Source organism: Perca fluviatilis, chromosome 1 (assembly GCF_010015445.1).
Source record: "Perca fluviatilis chromosome 1, GENO_Pfluv_1.0, whole genome shotgun sequence".
Classification (NCBI taxonomy): Eukaryota; Metazoa; Chordata; class Actinopteri; order Perciformes; family Percidae; genus Perca; species Perca fluviatilis.
Window position 1 is genome coordinate 17,488,461 of NC_053112.1, and position 19,980 is coordinate 17,508,440.

At 43.3% G+C, this 19,980-nt stretch overlaps 1 protein-coding gene across 1 annotated transcript in view; it reads right to left on the bottom strand.

Annotated features, from left to right (window-relative positions):
• Window positions 1-19,980, bottom strand: part of pkd1a (polycystic kidney disease 1a) — a 66,073-nt gene that overhangs the window by 29,687 nt on the left and 16,406 nt on the right. The window contains exons 5-19 of the mRNA XM_039797169.1: window positions 18,335-18,498; window positions 17,586-17,836; window positions 16,958-17,218; window positions 16,655-16,823; window positions 12,137-12,314; window positions 10,390-10,607; window positions 8,774-8,895; window positions 8,511-8,661; window positions 7,342-7,604; window positions 6,711-7,091; window positions 5,979-6,455; window positions 5,693-5,824; window positions 4,566-4,741; window positions 3,369-3,499; window positions 565-3,188 (exon numbers count right to left, since the gene is read on the bottom strand). Of these exons, the coding sequence (XP_039653103.1) occupies window positions 565-3,188; window positions 3,369-3,499; window positions 4,566-4,741; window positions 5,693-5,824; window positions 5,979-6,455; window positions 6,711-7,091; window positions 7,342-7,604; window positions 8,511-8,661; window positions 8,774-8,895; window positions 10,390-10,607; window positions 12,137-12,314; window positions 16,655-16,823; window positions 16,958-17,218; window positions 17,586-17,836; window positions 18,335-18,498 (5,698 nt within the window). The remainder of the gene's footprint in view (window positions 1-564; window positions 3,189-3,368; window positions 3,500-4,565; window positions 4,742-5,692; window positions 5,825-5,978; window positions 6,456-6,710; window positions 7,092-7,341; window positions 7,605-8,510; window positions 8,662-8,773; window positions 8,896-10,389; window positions 10,608-12,136; window positions 12,315-16,654; window positions 16,824-16,957; window positions 17,219-17,585; window positions 17,837-18,334; window positions 18,499-19,980) is intronic.

The window sequence follows — 19,980 nt, forward strand, 5'->3', positions numbered from 1 at the left end:
TTTCTGCTTAAAACACTCTACATACCGACTTTAAGTGACAATTTGCTTAAAGGAAGCAGTGAGGTCAAGCATTTGACAGATGACTTGGATGACAAAAGGATGACAACAAACATATCAACAAGGTGCTCAATTAGATGCTTATTCAACACGCGTGTTTACACATGCTTGACTTGTGTCAAGGTCTCTATGAAAAGACCAGTATGCAGAGAATTTAGGACACTTACAATGATGCCATAGGGCTAAGAATAGTGTCACTGGATTGTCATGTGTAAATGCACCCATATGTCAGGCAGTGATAACAAACCATATGTGTCAACTTATGTGCAGACTGGCAAAGTAGAAAATATAGATATATATATAGAAAGTATTATTTATAAAATCAAGCTGTCCATGTTATATTTCTGAGATATGACAACAATATTTGTACATTTTGAGAAATAAATGATGCGAAAGAAAGATTGCATTTTATGTGATAGTATTGTTTGTGATGGCTGTTTTTTTACCATGATCTTATATCTCTTACATATCATCTTAATGCATGCTTTCCATCTCTTTTGACTTTACCTGGTTGTGAGCAGTGAGGTTCACCATGTACGTATCCACCCTGCTGAACGTGTGGACGTAGGTTTGGTCGGGTTGAGGGAAAACAGTGGCATCTCCGCTGATGCTGAGGATGAGGCGAACGTCCGAGCCCGCTGCCATAGATATGGTGAACTCCACCTTCTCACCGACTGCTACAATGTTTTTACTTGCCCTCAGCTCCAACCCCTGAATCTTGTCCTGAACAAAGAACCCTCTAGAAACCACTTGCCCGCTGACGTCATTGGTTGCATTCAGAGTAACGATGGCTGTTTTTGCCTCCTGGAAAATCACAGACATTTTCCTTCCCGTTTCTGTTCTTCCATTCAACAGCCATGTCCACGTCACATTGGTTCCTGTCAGTGCTTTCCCCTCGAGCAAGACGGTGACACCTGTTGCTACGTAACTCTGCGTACTCTGCTCTGTCACATTGGTAGCATTGAACGTTAGCCCAGAAATGACTTCCTGGACACTGACAATCTTTGATTCAACCTCTGAGCTAACTTCATTGAATACCTCCACAGTAACTAGCTTTAGGCCAGGGGTGATGAAGGTGTGGGTCTTCCAGTGCTTGTTCCACTGCAAAGGTTCCCCATTCACAGACCAGCGGTACTGCAGGTCCGAGCCTTCAACACTCAGTACCATCAGGTTAGTTGGAGCATTGACTGCAACTGGGTTGTCGCTGATCTGCAGGTCCACCCCTCCGGCTGGTTCCAGGAAGTGGATGGTTCTGTTGACGGACAACTGGCCCAGGAGGTTGGCTGCCCGGAGAAAGATGTCACAAGGGCCTGGTGTGGAGAAATTCACCTCCACCGTCTTCCCGCTTATGTTGAAGCTTGAGCTGAGGGGGTCTAGCTCTCTGATAAGGTTCCAAGTGAACGTCATGTTGGTTCCTTCCTTTAAACCTGCTTGAAGGTGGAGAACACGGTTTGTAGCAAAGCAGCAGCTGTCCAATCCTGTGACTCCACCTCCTCTGATCTCCTCCTCTGCTAAAATCTGCAGCCCCTCCAGCTCACGTTGGACATACAGGAAGATACTGGCTTGTGCTGTCCCTATGTCGCTCTCCGCTGTCACAATGATGTTAAAAGTGCCAACGGAGCGGAAGGTGTAGAACATGGTGTGGGTCCCTGGAATTGGGGTGCAGCGGTCACACAAGATCCAAGAGAAGCGCACGCCATCTCCTTCCTCCATTTGGGCCTCAAAGTGGACCGAGGCATTAAGAGGGACATTTACCAAACTGGCATTGACGGTCAATCCGCGGACTGGTGCAAGCACAGCAACAGGTAAAGTAGTGTGATTCCTGCTAACTGTGTTGGCTGCTGTCAGCGTAATATTGTAGTTCCCAGAGATGTTGTAGGTGTGGCGGATAGTCTGGCCTGTAAGCACATATCCATCTCCAAAGTTCCAGACGTAAGTGACATTGGAAGCCATGGAAGACGTTGTGAAAGTGTATGGTGCTCTAAGGGTCAGGTTATTGTACTTAGTGCCATTATGTTGAATAACAATTGGACCTACGGGCATCAAAACCTCAATCACAACACTGAAGTTACTGGTGGAGATGTTATTGAAGACAATGACTGTCACATTGTAATGACCTGGGTTTTTATATGTTGTCACAACATTATCAGAACCACTGATGAGCACAAGGTATTCCTCTCTACCAAAGTCCCACTGATAGCTGTAGTTAAAGTTTGGCTCCGCTCTGGCCTGGAAACGGATCTCTTCCCCAGCAGCGTAGTGGTATTTCTCAAGGGTGAGGCTGATGTTGGTTAATGCTGGCTGCACACACACCCAGTTGAAGAAGTTGGCCTCGTTAACCCCACTGGAGAGAAGCAGAGAGAGGTGGTAGTTCCCACTTGTCAAGTAGGTGTGCGAGACTCTGGGGTTGCCGTGGTGTGTCTCGTTTGGGCTTCCGTCCCCAAAGCTCCATTTATAAAGATGAGCCGACGCGTTACCGGACACCCCAGCCTGAAAGTTGACAGGGGTCCGCTCTTCGACACACCCAGACGGCTCCATCTTCACAACTTGGAAGACAAACACCTGCACTGGGAGGATTGTCCAGCCAGAGCTCACAGCGTTCGCGGCCGTCACATTCACTGTGTAGTTGCCATCGTTGGTATACCTGTGTGACACGTAAGGTTCGGATGCTGGGTAGATGGTCCCATCTCCCATGGAGAATGTCCATGTGATGTTATTACCTGATGCAAGCCGTGCCCATACTGTTGTAGGACTGTGAAGCTCTGTAGGTGAGGAGCTTTCAGCTGTTAAATTTTCAATCTCCTCATATACAAACATCTCGGAACAAGCCTTCATAGAACTGATGGTGTTGTTTACCGATACACAGACATTAAAGACGCCACTCTGTGCATAGGTGTGTGCCACGCGCCGACCTTGCAGCGGGGTAGAACTATCTCCAAAGTGCCAGTCGTAGTGAATGCCATAGGGCGAGGGCAAAGGGTGAGCCTCAAAGTCGGCTGATTTGCCAGTGAGGAGAAGTTGCGGCTCTGTTTGTATATCGACACGAGTGAGGATGCTGTAGACGCTCATGTTGATGCTCTGACTGATGTTCTCATAACGATTGGACACTGACACCAGTGCTGTGTATATTCCTGTACAGAAGAAGAAGAAAAAGAAGACAAGATGAGGAAGGAAAAGGAGGTGAAAATAGATTTATATCATTATCTACCAGCTTAGTACATTTTAACCTTCGTCAACTGAAACAAAGTCAAACTTAATTGGCAGCTGCTCCATTAGTCATGCTGCTGATAAGGAGATGGGCGAGGGCATACCTGGCTGAGAGTAAATATAGGTGACGTTGTTGCTTAGAAGGACCTGATTGGGGGAGTCTGGGCAGAGGAGGGAGGGGGCGTAAGGAGGCTTGTATTCAAATTCCTTATATCCGCCATCACCAAAAGACCATCTGCAGCATAACAGGAAAATGAAAAACCATTAAATGAAGACCTGAAGAGAAATACATGAAACTTAGATGAATAAATGCACTGATAACCATTTCCATCCATCCACACACACACACAGACACAGACACACACACACACACACACACACACACACACACAAAAAAAGCTGGAAAGTGGGAATCTTCTCTGACGAGGCAATAGAGGATTTTTGGACGAGGAGAAGTGGAAACTCAAAACTCAGGAAGCCTCTCTGGACCACAAATGGTGAGAGTGGAAAGAAACTAAGTGAAAGAGTGCACCATAGTTGTGCGAGTGGGAATGTGAAAGAGGGAGGGAGAGAAAAGAGTGGAAGAAAAAGGGGGTAGAGTACAGGGGAAACAGCCGAGCACAAGGGAAAAATCTTGTCAGCAATCTGCTCTAACCACACAGTTGTAAATCCAAGGCTCTGTATGGTATGACTGCTGCAGTGCTATTATGGCGCAGAGAAAGGAGCAAAGAGAAAGACAGAGAGGAAGATAGAGGAGAAGAAAGGAGCAGACAAACACAAACAGACACACTGTTTTCACTCAGCTGTAAAAATAAAGAGAAGAAGAGACAGCGAGAAAAAAGCAGTTTTTTTAAATTATAATTTTTGTTTTAAAGTGCTCATATTATGCTCATTTTCAGGTTCATCGCACTTCTGTACCATCTTTGTTGGGAGTCGCACATATGCAGTAGCTAGGTAAGGACTACTACCCAGTCAGAAGCATAGTATGAGGGAGTGCCACGCTAGCAGCTAGGGGAGCATTATAACGTGTGTTACAAAGTGACGCACGTTTGTCACGGAAGTAAAGGCTGGACTACAATAGAGCTGTTTGGAGCAGTTTGTGAACAGTGTTTTCTCTGGAAGATGGTATGTCCCTTTGGGGTGGACTTTGGGCTTTTTCACTTTGTAAACCTATAAACGTGCACAAAAATATATACAACACAATAAAGGAAAGCATATATGAGCACTTTAAAACACACCACAGAAGATATCTATCTACTGTATCTGTCTATCAGTCTATGATTCTGTCCATCTGCTCATACCGGAAGGTGGCGACCACAGATAAGTCGAGGAGCACAGAGGTGGTGAGAGTCTGAGTGGAGCCCTGAGGGACCACATCTGGCACACCCTTTACTGTGAGGTTGGCCATGGGCTGCAGCCGGTCCACGGTCACATTGAAATGCTCTGTGAGGGTGCTGACATGGTTCATGGCTGTCACCTGGAAGAGATGCCACATGACCCAGTTAGACAGCCAGTAGTCTCGCTTTGCCAGACCTTCCTCCACAGTGCTGCGGAGGAAGGTCTGGCTAGTCCGCATAGCATTCTGGGATGGGAGAAAAACTCTGGTTTATTGGCATTTCTTTAAACCAATCACAATCGTCTTGGGCGGTGCTAAGATTAGCACAGATATAGCCTCGGGAGGAACTTGTCTTGGTGGAACATGTGTACATTCAAAGGTTGTTTTAGTCGAGCAACAGAAATCTCAGATTCAACAGATAGTCTAGCTAGCTGTCTGGATTTACCCTGCAGAGATCTGAGGAGCAGTTAACCATAGTCCGCATAAATCAACTGGAGTTTAAAATTCCAACACAAAGAAAGCAGAAGGTAACGGACATCCGGCCGTAAAGAGTGACATCCGGCGGAATTTCCGGCGGCAACGGACCGATACCGGAAGTGTAACATCGTGGATATAGACTAGACAGCCGGAAAGAAGTTGATGTCACATTTACAGTATGTTGGCTTTAATTGTGAAACAACACTAATAGGTGCAACACATGATGTGACCTATCTAATAGAGCTGAAACTATTAGTCTATTAATCGATACTTCTATCAAGAGAAAATGTCTCTGTAATTACTTTGATATTCAGTTAATCCTTTCAGTCTTTTTTTTTCATAAATGTCAATATTTGCTAGTTGTGTCTCTATGAAAATAAGTTAAATCTCTTTGGCGTATTGGACTTCAGACAGAATAAGCTGTTTGAAGACGTTACCTTGGGCTTTGGGAAAAAGTAAAAGGGCATTTTTAAAGACCAACAACAATTATTCAAGGAAATAGTCAGCAGATTACACAATCGATAGTGGAAATAATTGTTAGTTGCAGACAGTCTCTTGGAACAAAAAATCAAGTTCTATTTAAGTTCACATAATGTAATGTGAACAGAAACTCACTGTGAGCTTGTAGATGGCAGCGTGCTGGTAAATGACATTGAGGACAGTGTTGTAATAAGTGAAGTACGGCTTGTCATCCACTGTCCATTTAAATGTGGGATTGGAGCCTTCAAGCACTGATGCTGTGTAGCTCTGAAACACACAAACATATATGCATAAATATATATGTATGTCATAAACATAAAAAGACATTACATTGCAGTGTGCATACAGCAATATCAATATCAAATATGAGGTTAATACAACTGACAGTGATGTAAAAACATAAGCACAAACACACACTGACCACGACTGACTCCATCAGCACCCTGTGTGCAGGGTGTGGCTGCACCATCAGTTCTCTGAGCGGCTCTTCCAGGTGGACGACCACAGACAGGCTGGCCTCCGTCACATTATTATGGGCCTCCAGCTCCACTTGCACTGGACTCCTCTGCTCCTCCGTCCCCAGGCTCAGATCCAGCACTGCATACAGGTTGGGCTCTGCGGCCTCGACCCCTGAGCTCGGCCCGGGCTGACAGAGTGCTGGGCTGGAAGAAAACTCCTTGGGACAGTCGGACTGGAAGGTCACACTGCGATTACCGCCACGCCGAGAGGCCTTTGTCAGGTAGCGAGACTGGACGCGGAGCAGCATCTGGGTGTCGTTGGGCTTCAGGTAGAGGGTGCCATTCTGGGGAGTGGGGTGGAGGATTGTCAAGCCCAGAGGAGGCACCACACGCAAGTCGCATGATGCAAAGGCTGGGTATGATGGTTCAGCTGAAGTCACCTGGAATTTATCAAATAAAATGTTGTCCCAATTATTTTGTTAATATAACCAATATGGGACAAAAATCGGGTACAGACAAAAAAAATCATTATACAGCAAACACTTAATGGATGTTGATTTATTAGCCTGTGTTAACATTGAAAAAACATGCAAAATTATAAGTACATTTTTAAAGAAAAAAAAAAAGAGACAAATATATAAATATAAATATTTCAGATGCATGCTGGGATTTGACATACAGCTTTGTTGTCTTACCAGCAGGCTGTAGAGACCGGACTGGGGTAGACCAGCAGACAGCTGTGCTCCCTGCAGCTGAGTCTCACTGTGTCCCACATACAGCACCCTGACGGGGCAAACTACTTCGTCCAGCCAGCCTCCCTCACCATCCTCCACCAGCACCTTCACATCAAGCTCCGGGTCAGGCAGAGGGTTGGCGTCGAGGTCAGCCGAGGTGTCTGTTGATTGTCCGGTGTTGTTGATCCAGAACCACTCTGATTGGTTGAGGGCTAAGACAGGTTGTCGCCACAGCGAGTGTGGGGAAGATTGGCAGCGAAGAAGCGAGGTGGGGCCAGCGTCGTGCTGCAGGGCGATGACATCACCACGGGAAACCAGGAGGTCCTCCAGTTGATCTTTTACCTGGGAGAAACAGGGATCAGGAGGGTGGAAGTTATGCCTTGTACAGTACAACAGTTGCAATGCCGTAACTGCTTAACCAATCTGGTTCACATACACACACTCACATTAAAGCTGGCAGTCATCAAATATTTGTTCTGACATTACTGCATTTCAAAAGCAAAAACACTAAGTACTCCACTTGGAGGCAAAAAAGCTGTGAATTTCCCCATTATGTTTAAAAAAAAAAGAAAAAAGAAGTCAATCCTCTCACCAGTATGTGTGCAGCTGGTCCTGCTGGTAGAGTGAAGACCACCTCATTCTGTAGGGTGTATCTGGGTCTCAGCGCCCCAGGGGGCAGGTGGTGAGCCTGGGTGCAGTTAGGACAGGAAGATGGCCAGCAAGGACTGGAGAGAGGCAGGCACCGGCGCTGGAAGGGACACCACTGCTCTAGTCGGGGGCAAGAGGGTGGATCACCGCTCCTGGTGTCATTGGGGACACAAACAGCCACCGGGGCACACGCTGGACCTCCACAACCTGAGACACAAGATGCATCTTTATGATGAAGTTGAGACATGAAAAGAGACAAAACTCTCTTTAACTGCATTATATCATATAAGCTGATCATGTGTTTTTCTGGGAACATAATTAGTGTGCTTGGCCGATATCCATCTCCATGTAGGGTCAAACTTGCTTTCGGTGTTATTAATAATCCAGTTGTATTATCTCATTATCTTCGCTATCTCCTCCTCTGCAGCTGTATTCACAAATTCCAAATGAAAGTTTCACAAAAAAACGTTCTCTCATGTCTTAAACAAGCTGCTCGCCTCTCTGCGGACTTCTGTTTCTCACATTTTTTATGTGCATTCGCTCACTGCTCCTCTGTCTATTGCACGTATCTACTGCTACGTCTCGGTGGAGAAGTCCAAAAAAAACAACAACACAGAAAGCATCTCAATGTTTTGTGCCTTGTGCCACACAGTGTTGCAGTTACGTGTCATGTGTCTATACAAGGACAGGAAGCATTCAGGAGGGAGGTGACCTTGATTGGTCTGTTTCCTTCTATCCTGTTTTGCAATACTTTTGTCTCCATTCAAACTTTACTTTCATGTTGACCTACCTAGCTTAGAGAAAGTCCTGCACACTGACCATTACGCAAGCAATAATTTACTTAGAAAAATACAATGTTTCGGTCTCAGACCTTCATCACCTAACAACTTCAGACAAGGCTTGTCAGTGTGTGTGTGTGTGTGTGTGTGTGTGTGTGTGTGTGTGTGTGCGTGCGCGCGCGCACATGTGGATGTGTTTGTGTAACTGAAGAGGGGTGGGCTCAGGTGGCTTATGTTTTCTTTTTTTTAACACCTGCTGATATTCACCAGCAATGTGCGGATGTTTTTACATGTCAAGTCTGTACACATGAGTGTGTTTCTGTGTTTGACTCACTGGGTAGCAGCAGGTGCAGGCCGGGATAATGGCAGTGAGGTCTGTAGGTCTGGAATCGGACGTGGATTTGTAAAATGAGCTCCTGAGTGACAAACTCTAGGGAGGACAGACGACCTGCCTGAACAAAGCTCAGAGCTGGGAACAACAGCACCTGAGTGAAAAAAACGAGAAGAAATGAGAAAAACAGACAGAACGTTTGATGAAAAGAAGGTTTGAGGACAACAGTACGATGACTGAATAAACGAGCTGAGATTCCTCCTCACCTCTATGCCACTGCTGGGAGGCTGTGGAGTAGAGAGCGGAGCGGGAGGGATGCGGTGCAAAGTATTATGGGAGGGAAACACAGCCAGGCCCACTGTGTAAATCCCTGCATCTGGAACACGAACTGTGGAGGCAAAAAAAAGAATGAAGCCAAGGTGACAAAAGAGAAGGGAGGATTGAGGAGTTTAGAAAGAGTAGAAAGGTAGTTGAGGCAATTCATAAGAACTGATGGATCCACACTGTAACACATTGCTTTGAGAGAGAGAGAGAGAGAGAGAGAGAGAATAAACCTCTAAAGGCGCAGACCAAACAAAACTACTGTAAAATATTTTAAAGGGAACACAATGTATCTGTTCACACAAACAGAATCAAAGACAGACTGGACCAACGCACACACACACACACACACACACACACACACACACACACACACACACACACACACACACACACACACACACACACACACACACACACACACACACACACACACACACACACACACTTATTTTCCCACCGTGACACATTGTTTAGAAGGCAGTTTTACACAATCCAGTTTAACTTCAACTCAAGCCACGTCTGTATTAAGTGACATGTTACATTAAGAGACTGACACATACTGTACCTCTTGAAAAATAACAAATTAATAACTCTCTATATAATAATAACTTTCTATTCACTGACAATGCAATGGGTGCAATATAAATGTAACACTGCTAGTTTTCATTTCCTTCTTGTGTATGTGTTCACATTATGTTAAATGTTATGTTATTTTGTCTACATTGAGCAACACTTATTTGGAGGCAAGGACGACTCACCCACACTTAACATTTGGATGTAGTAAACACTTCAAAATGGCAGCAATTTGGCTTCAGCAATCAGAAGTGTTCCATTTTTGGTCCACAACAAATATAGATATCCAGCTGCCACATACAGAAGACTTTATGAAGCCTGTATATTTTCTACAGCTTTCAGAGTTTTAAGGCCTGTGGACATTTTAATCAATATAATGTTTTATTCTTTTACAAATGCCGTATATATACACACACAGATAGAAATTATGACAAATGGGAATACTTACATTACAAATATGTATGTCGGTAACAAAACTATTACATTTATCATGTAGAATTGTTTCCATTCATCCCTGTCCACCTAGTCTGAAAACACTATTCCTTAGCAGACACAAATACTTAATAGCAATAATGTATAAAGTATGGAGATGCTTTTCTGTAATATTCAGATGTAACCATACTGCTTAAATTAATGAAATGCATATTACACAAGGAGCAATTTGTATCAATGCCAAGTGTCCTCCAATTATAAATGGTACTTCAGGGAGCTACTCTTGTGCTTGTGTGAAGGAGGCTGTTAGCCTTTTCTTTTTCTACGCTTCTTTGTGCCAACAAACTTAATTTACATAAAATTGGTAGTGTAGAAGGGTGAAATTCCTTCCTCTTTGCTGAAACCACTAAGATGCAGAGGGATTTGGGGAAATTTTATTTGCGTTGAAATCTGAGCCTCAGTTTTCATTTCCTTCCTCTGATTACGGGTTTCTAGGCATTTGAATCCCCTATATTGCTGCGTGTCAGTGTCTGTGTGAACGTATGGAGCCTACCTTGGGGGCTGTACTGGCAGACATAGGCCCGCTTGGCGTTACATGAGTGTGGTGAACTGGTCTGAGCGCCCTGATCGAGGGACACGCACACGTTTCCGCGGGAGATCGAGGAACGAGGTGGCAGGCCCTCCTCTCCCTCCTGTGCCTCTGAGCCATTCACCCAGCGCAGCTTGCCTGGAAGGTCGACGTCACTCAAGCCCAGCCACACGCCTCGCTCCCTGGGACAGGAATAGACAGGTAACACACAGATTACCACAGCACCTGCTTGACATCTAGCTGCGAGGCTGTTAACAGCTGGTTAATTGGCTCCATCACTTGAAAGGTACACAGAAAGACACAAATACAAACATTACCAAATCTTAGAAAAGAAAAACTCCACATAAAAAAGGAATTAAAGGTGCAGTTCAAGACTGAAAGACAAAAAAAACACACAACACAAACCTCCATACAAAACATCCAGACTTAAATTGATGCAGATCTCAAAAGGTGACATTGAAGTCTGTGAATTATGTATTAACTTGTCTTCAATGATTTCAGGGCAGAGAAAGCATGAAAATGGGCTCTGATTGAACCCCACCGGGATGTCAGAGACAGGATGTCAGATATTTTCTACATCCCTGAGATTACAACAGATAAATAGGCCCGAAAAAGCAATTTCCTTCCCTGTCTTGTTTACTTTCTTTCTTTCTTTTTTGGTCAGACTTTTCTGTACTGGCTGACTACTCACATCTGTAAAAACTAAATCTGAAGGAGTGGATAGGGGTTAAAAAATACAAGCAGAAAAAAAGATCTTTGTGGTAAAAACAAGACCTTAGGAAAAAAAAGGGGGGCTTCTTATATAAGTGAGGGGGTGAAGAGATAGGATAAGCTCCATCTGCAGCTGTTTTTTTCTTCTCTCATCCACTTTGGTCTTCGAGGGAAGGGCTTTCACCTTCACATTAAAACACACACACACACACACACAAACTATGGACTTCTCATCCCAGGGTGTTAAAGTTACAATGCAGCTGTGCTTTTACAGATGTGTTTTTTGCGACCCTCTCCGACCTAAACACCAAAACTAGGGGGCCAACACAAACCCAAAAACTTTTCAACGAAGCCAAGCCAAATCCAGAGCAGTAAAGAAGCATTACTACAGTGTTTTGTGTAAAGAGACTCTAACCATGACTAAGCATGAGGTCACAATATTTTCACATCTGAATACACGCTATATATACTGTGGGAAAAAAGAGCAATGTCAGTATTTTACACAGCCAGAGAACACTATAAATGAATGAATAGATGGCAAACAACTGAAAAATGAATCAAAGCAGTAAGCTTCAAGGTATGAAGTTCATAAACGGTGATTGATAAGAAAAATGAAAAGAACTACCTTGAAAACAGCCTTGAGTCGAAACAACAGGTGCACACACATACAAAGTGTCACATTCAATCAAGAAAGCCTTCGCACAGACAGGAGGGGAGGAGCAGGAAAAACTAACTTTTCATACCCCCATCCAAAACATGTACTTTGTGATTGTCAGTTCAACATCTGTTTTGAGTGTTTGATGTCTGTCACAATGTTTATTTGGCTGTTGTGGCTGCAAACAGCAACATGGTGAGAACTCAGCCAAACAGGGATGACACACTGTGTCGCAGAGCTGGCAGGTTATCTGATCAGTACCTGACAACATGCAGTACTATTGCAACAAAAAAAAACATACAGAGAAAAACCATCTCTGCAGCCCATACAGATAGAAACACTCACTGTGTGATCTTGGGTGCCAGCAGGTTACGCAGCGCATCACTCCTGACTATTGCCAGATCCCCGCCGCGGTCTATACACTGCTGTCGAGCATCTGTCCAGCTCATCTCCCCTGGAACGATCTGGAAACAGTGTGAGGACTCGGCGTGGTACACCCCGTCCTTTGGGCAGTAAGGGGAGGCTGGCAGAGGACAGAAACATTCACATGATTACTCAGATCTTTTGAAGTCACACTCGCAACATTAGGCGCTGCGCTATCCCTAGCATCGCGCACCGCTCGAATTTGCCGCTTCAACTTTGACCTAGTTGCCGCTGGCCTTTTGAAAGCACAACCAATGATATAACAGCATGTCGTTACCTAGCAACGGGAAATAGCTTCCTGTGCTGCGCTTTGCTCTCTGCGCTTTGCTCTGCACCCTACCTAGCGGTGCACAGAGAGCAAATCAGGTATCATGTGTGGGCAGCTTTAAGGTATAGAATTACTGAACAATGCATTCTGACAACACACTTCAGACAATACCATACAGATCTTTACAACTCAAGGTGTTAACAAAGACAGCACTGTTTGCATTTATACAGTTAGGCACTGTACTGCCACTTCAAAAGATATACCAACATTAAGGGGACTGCTAATAATTGTAACAAAATGTAAAAAATGAAAGACAAATACTGGAAAAGGAGGCTTATTATTATTATTTATTAGAATTTCCCATTTTTTTTGGGATCAATAAAAATCTATCTATCTATCTATCTATCTATCTATCTATCTATCTTAAAGAAGGAGTCAAAATACTGTATCCAAATAAAAGATACATTAAGTTATTCATGTTTTATGAGTACTGAATATTTATGTGACATTTTCCTCTAATATAATAATAATAATAATAATAATAATAATAATAATAATAATAAGGTGGGACTGGAAGATGGTGAGGGACTCAAAGGTGTGGTTCTCTTGGGGGAGGGAATTCCAGAGCCTGGCAGCTGCCTTGGAGAAGGCTCTGTCCCCAAAACTGTAGAGTTTGGACTTGTGGATGGAGAGGAGACTGGCTGAGGTGGATCTGAGGGACTGTGAGGGTTGGTAGGGGGAGAGGAGGTCAGTGAGGTATGAGGGGGCCAGATGGTGGAAGGCTTTGTATGTGAGGACCAGGAATTTGTAGGTGAAGCCAGTGGAGTTGTTTTAGGACTGGAGTGATGTGGTGCCAGGATTTGGTGCGGGTGATGAGTCGGGCGGCTGCGTTCTGGACCAGCTGGAGTCGGTTGATGAAGGTAGAGCTGATGCCGCGGAGAAGTGTGTTGCAATAGTCCAGTCGGGAGGCGATGAAGGCGTGAATGAGTCTTTCAGCAGCGGGGGGTGTGAGTGAGGGTGTGAGAGAGGGTCTGATTTTGGTGATGTTGCGGAGGTGAAAGGAGGTTTTAATGACATGGCGGATGTGGGGCTCAAGGGAGAGGGTGGAATCAAAGATCACACCAAGGTTGCGGGCCTGGGGAGATGTGGAGACAATGGTGCCGTCGAAGGGAGAGTGGGGTTATTGATTTTGCTGAGTGTGGATTTGGAGCCTATGAGAAGGAATTCTATTTTATTGCTGTTGAGTTTGAGGAAGTTGTGTTGCATCCAGGTTTTAATAGCTGACAGACAGGAGTTGATGTCGGAGAGGGGAGGATTGTGGGGGGATTTGGTGCTGAGGTAGATCTGGGTGTCATTGGCGACCAAGGGGAAGGACGTAGATGAAGAGGAGGGGGCAGAGTATGGAGCCTTGGGGAAAGCCTTGAGTGACTGTGGCTGTGGCAGGGGTGTGGTTATGGAGAGAGATGAAGTGGGATCTAGTGTGTCGGCACCTCCATTTCCATTAAACTATTCAAATGCATAATATTGATATGGTTGGTAGAAAACATTGGCTGCTAGTGTACGGTAAGCAATAAAATGTGTATTGTGGGTGTCTACAGTGTTCAGTTTTTGATAAAACCTTGAACAGTGGCCTGAACAAGAACTTCTGAAAGGATGAGGTAAACATATATGAGACAAGGAGATACAAAAGATATTGATCAATTGGAAAGAGGATAAAAAAAGACGGCATGGCCTTACTCACATACCTAACATACAAAGACACAAAAACATACACACCATCCAGTGGAGATAGCGGCATTCCCTGCCTTTCCTATTCTCACTTTGTCCTCTAGTGAATCAAAACTCTGTCTGTGTCTCTCTCCTTCTTCTAAAGCTACGTCTGCCATTTTGTAGAAACCAATCCTACAATATCTCAAAGATATAACCTGTCGCACAGATCAAATAGCCAAATATAAAATCTACAGATGGAAGAAATTTCAACGCACTCATGAATGAGACAGGGTATGAACAAGGGGAGACGAATGGAGAAGGGGGACAGGTTGTGTGTGTGCTTATACAGTACATAATCCACCTGTTAGTTTCTATTGGCCGCCAGGCTGGGGTGGGTGTCGTCTACCTGCACCCTGAGCTGAAAAGCGTCTGTGAAGCAGACTGAGGGAGGCTCAGAGAGACGAGAGTCAGTGGAAGAGGATTGTGTTTCTGATTCCTCGTGAAGTTTCCCCACCAAGTTGTGTTAAGGTTATGTCTGCCTCTTAATTGTCTACAAATGATCTGTCAACTGAGTGTCAACGCTGTTTGACACCGCACCGACTGACGAATGAAAAAGAAGCAAGCTGGATGCAGAGCGGAGGAGGAATAGGCACCTGAAGTCAACGACCAAGGTTTGCCTCTAACCCTTACCTTCAGTCGGGCGACTAAGCGCTTAGCTTTCTAGTTTTCAAATGCATGAGTAAAACCAAGCTCTGTTGTAATCCTAGTTATAATATATATAGAGTAATCAAGTTTCCGCAGGGTTGGTTATGCCGTGACATCCCCCCCCACACACTTCATCAACACATATGCCGTAGGCCTCAGTTGTCAACTTAGGTACACTTTCTAAGACAAAACTTAAGACAGGATAAAATAACCATAATATTTAAGACATAAATAAATACAATTTAACACAATAGACAACAAACTGTAAACCAAATATACATATTATGTATATGTGATAAAACAATAAGCACATAGTATACGCCTCTCCACAGCACATGGCTTCTTAAGAGAAGCCATGTCTCCAGAAAGCTTAAAAACATTCCCCATTTTCTAATGTAGACATTCAATCTTGCAAAGTGTTTATATGACTGTTGATATGTTTATATTCTTTCAAATTGTTGAAAGTTGTTGTCAGAACAATCTATAGTGCCAATATGTCAGTGTTCGGACAATTAAAAATAATGACAGTATAGTATCAAATTGAATAGTATACAGTAATTGTTTGTAGTTGTTTTGACAAATAAATGTTATTGTATGTATTGTATTAATGGATTATGGTAGCCTGACAAGCCAGACCCACATCAAGATGTTGGGTCTGGGCACATACCATTGACAGGGCTCAAGCTGAGGGGTGGGATAAACGGTTGTCTTTAAAATTCTCTCTGCACGCAATAGGATAGCACTACAACCAACCAGAACAACGAAGGAGGTAGCGAAGGTAGTTGATAGATTCAACTTTTGCCGTATCCGGTAGGCAAAACTCCGAACACATCTTCCTTTTTTAAGAATGACTTCAGTGTCGTTTTTCGTTCTTTTCTCAAAGTAAAGCTTAACTCCAAGTCTCCAGATTCTCAGCCAAAACCGATTCGAAAGACCGCTTTTTGCCAACTGCAGCAGCTATAAGCCCGCCCACCGACTCTATACACGATGTGATTGGCCCGGCTAGAGTTTGGTTTTTCCAGCTCGCAAGCCAACGGAGAGTTGCTATACGATCCTGGCTGCAAATGACATTTGCTGCCGCTAGGATGCGTCTAGATTTCTAGGCTAGGATTATGGACTAACTTTGGTTTGTCTGTAGGAGGAGCTTCCTGTTTTAAAAGCAACGGGTAGAAGCTCTTCTAGGACAGTTCATTGTTGGAGTTGAAGTTGGTTTGGTACAGCTGCAGGAGGCCAGCTGGAAGAAAACACAACTCCAAATGAATGCTAATGCTATTCTAATTGCTAGTGTACATATTCCTATAATGTTGTGTTCACAACTTACTTCCGTTGCCCCCAAGTTGCCAAACAAATCATGTATTACAGGTTTTAAAAAACCATATCCTGTATTTCTCTCTTCTTTTTGGAATATAATTTCATAATGGAATGTTGATTCATCACTGCCAGCCAAGTGATAATTAGGAAGCAATTATTTGAGAAATCCCAAAGAAACAACAATTAACTCACAATTTACTACCAACCCCAATGATGGATGTGACTGAGCGTTGTTAATAAGACTTTTATCCTGTTAGTTTTCCAGATAAAACCCATGGAGAGCCATAGAGCTCTTGTTCAGTTTTACAGTAGTAGAGAGCCTGTACTAATTGACTGTTGATTGCTATGAGGAGTTTAGAGTCACACATCATTTCTGTGCTGAAAAGTTTATTGACTGTCGATCAGTGTCATTAGCTGCTTCGAGCTTGTGTGTTGGTGAATCTTACCTTTGGCAACTTGGACCCCATCCTTTGAAATCTTCCAGTCTACATCCACGCCAACAGCACCCCAGCTGACAAGCGTGAACTCCAGGCTCTTATTGGCCACAGCAAGAGGTGGACAACGCAGCTCCAGCTTGGGAGGAAGTGTCACGGTCACTTTTCCGCGTGCAGAGACCTGAGCACATGCAAATATGAAACAAAACTATTAAAAATCACATTTCATTATGTTGAAATAGTGTTTAAAAAAAAGTTTTATAGTATTATAAAGTATAAAAATAAAACAATTGTTTCCTATTTTTTCTCTCTCACCTCCTTGTGTCCAGCCCAGGCCATCAAACTGACTGCGTAATGTCCCGGAAGTCCGTATTTGTGAGTTGCTGTGGTGACCCCTGTTCCTGTAGTGTTGACCCGAGACGAAAGGTCCCCAAAGTCCCAGGACAGTGTCACCGGAGTGACAGAGGACGCGGCGGAGAAACTGATGCGGTCGTGGACACTTTGCAATGGGAGAGGCTTCAGTGAGACCGCGAAGTCCACCGCAAACACGTCATGAGCCAGAGTCCACCCACATTCCTGTGCATAGAGGAAACGTGTTGTGTATTTAAAAGTCAAATGAAACTTTCCTGACTGTTAATTGTTCAGATGTTTGTGGTTTTTCTATTATTTTTATGGTTCTAGATGAAAAAAAACCCCGTGGTATTAAATAACACTTATGAACTGCTCTGATTGAAAATTGAAAATAAACAAATCTTGATTTTTAAGGAGGAATTCATTCAAGCCACAGAGGGAAGTTGATGGTAGATTATAGGAAGGTTTAAAGGAAATGCTGAATGTTGTGTTTACAAAAGAAGAAACAAAGCAAGAGGTGGAAGGAGCTCTTTGACATCTGAAGATCTAAAAGGTGCAATAATTACTCTCTGGATCCCTGTGTGCTGCATACCTTCATAACATGGGGGTTTGTACAGGCAGCAGAACACTGAGATTTGCTGATGGAGTTCGGCTCTGAGTTTGTGCTGCAGAGGCACTCGTGCCTCGCCCCCAAGCCACCATAGCGGTGTGATGCAGCAAAACACACACTGTTACACTGTTCACGTGTGAAGTTTCCAGGCGTGGAGGAAGAGAAGATAACAAGCTCGCTCCGGCCCCCTCCTCCACTGCTGCTGTCCTCAAGACAAGCTGCATAGTTCAGGCCTGCAGAAGGAGAAGGTTTTCAGTCGAAGCAGTGCAAACATAATTTGTCTCATATCGTATTTATAACTTTAATCAGCATCAGACATTCTCTGTCCAAACCAGCAAAAAAAAAATCAAAAGAGATTTATCTCTGTGATGTCTGTATTTGTTACCAAAAGGACTGCATAAAACGGTGACATTAATTTTGGCATGGAGTTTATTTTGGATTTGAATTTCAAAACCCAAAAGCAATTTATGAAGTAGTTCACATTTGTTACGCATTTTCATGGATTTACTTTGTTTGCTAATCATCAAGTGCACTTGTTAAAGAGACTTAATTGTAGGTCCAGGCAGTCACTTAACACTTTTTATTATGGCATACATGAATCTGACAAGGCATTATGGGTCCACTGGCAAACAGGGAAAGAAAATTAATAAAAGCAAGTTTTTTATAGTGATTTGTAATTGTAGTGATATGTAAATGTAACATGTCAGAATTAGCATCTATTTGTTTCGTACCACAGGTGAGCAGGCTGACGTTGAGCAGGGGTTGGTGGCGCAGCTCAGGAGGGTGGTTGCAGAGCATGGCGTCCGGGCGTCGAACTCGCACGCCTCTCTCCTGGAGCCAGCTGACCAGCCGGAACAGCTTACAGTCACAATCAAAGGGATTACTGCTCAGGTCACTGAAGGAGAGCAGGATGGGGAGGAAGTGGATCAGTACTGGTAAAACATGACAACACTCACAGAGATTGGGGGTTCACAAACCTGTACAGTACGTGCTGATGACACGTGAACCATTGAAGCTGAAATTCAATTCTGTCTGCGTAATGTTGGTAAATGGTAGGGCTGGGGGATTAATCCAAGTATATTTTCAATCACGATTTTGGCTCCCAACGATTATGAAAACAAGATAATCGAGATAAACCAATTATTGTGCTGCATATCGTTTCACAATGATGCTCTGTTTTTGTCTTGTGTTATAAATCCAGCACACCCCCTTTCCTTTACAGTGGTCTGCTTTTGCCCCCTTTCGCTGAGTTACTGACTGGAATATGTTGAACATATGTAGTTTACCAAAATATATATTTAGTAGTTTACAGTAGGATGTGGAAGTGCACGAATGTTATTTTAATTTATTATTTTTATATTATTTATTTCAAGGTGTTACATATTCAATATATCATATATTAACAATTTTACAATTATTATAATTTTTTCCAAAGTCAATGTGTAATAGTGTTGAATACTGTAATCGTGATCCCAATATTGAAAAAAATATGATTTTTGCCATAATCGAGCAGCCCTAGCAAATGGTACTTCAAATGATGTTTACATGTTAACATTTTCAATAATTTGCTATTTGATATAACGTGCTGAAATTTCACAAAATAGTACGAGATGATCTCAATTTTGCAATATAACTTCACATGGATTTACGATTATGTCCCATTTTATCACTTTGTCAAGAAATAATACTAGCTTAGCACAAACGCAGTCAATGAGCTGGTCTTAACGTCAAGACATAATGTAACAACACTCAAAAAACACAAACAAAGTTACACATTTCAGCTTTTGCATTAAAATAAAACTCCAACAGAGCTAGGCTAGCTTTTTCCCCTTGCTTACAGACTTTTTACATGGCAGATATGTTGGCTTGTCTTAGCAGAAATAGCACAGATGTTTACTTTACCACACTGACATGTCGTAAGTCGTGCCAGTGAGCCAGGTTGACCAATACCAGGGCCCTTGAACTGGCACGGCTAAATGTATTTGGGCACCTGTGCTTTTTCTGCTGTGACATGTCAGAGAGTCTGCCACAGCAAAGCTGTGTTCCTTAAAATAAACAGCTTTTCTATGGCAGACAAAAGAAAGAAAGTCAATGAAAATAAATATTGAGAGACAAGGGTGAATATATGGAGCAAAAGATGAAGGGAGGAAAGAAAGGCAGTACAGAAAGAACAATAAGATTATGTGACATCAATCTATTACTGACTAGTCCGTTTAGCTTCGCTCAATTACACTCTGCACAAGACGATAAAACTTGTGTTTTATCTAAAGATCTGGTAAGGAATAATTAATACGCAATACCTCCCACAGTTTAAAATAGAGCTTTATTCATCTTGTGGGTAGGCAAGGCAACTGCTTATTTAAGCATGTGTGATCAG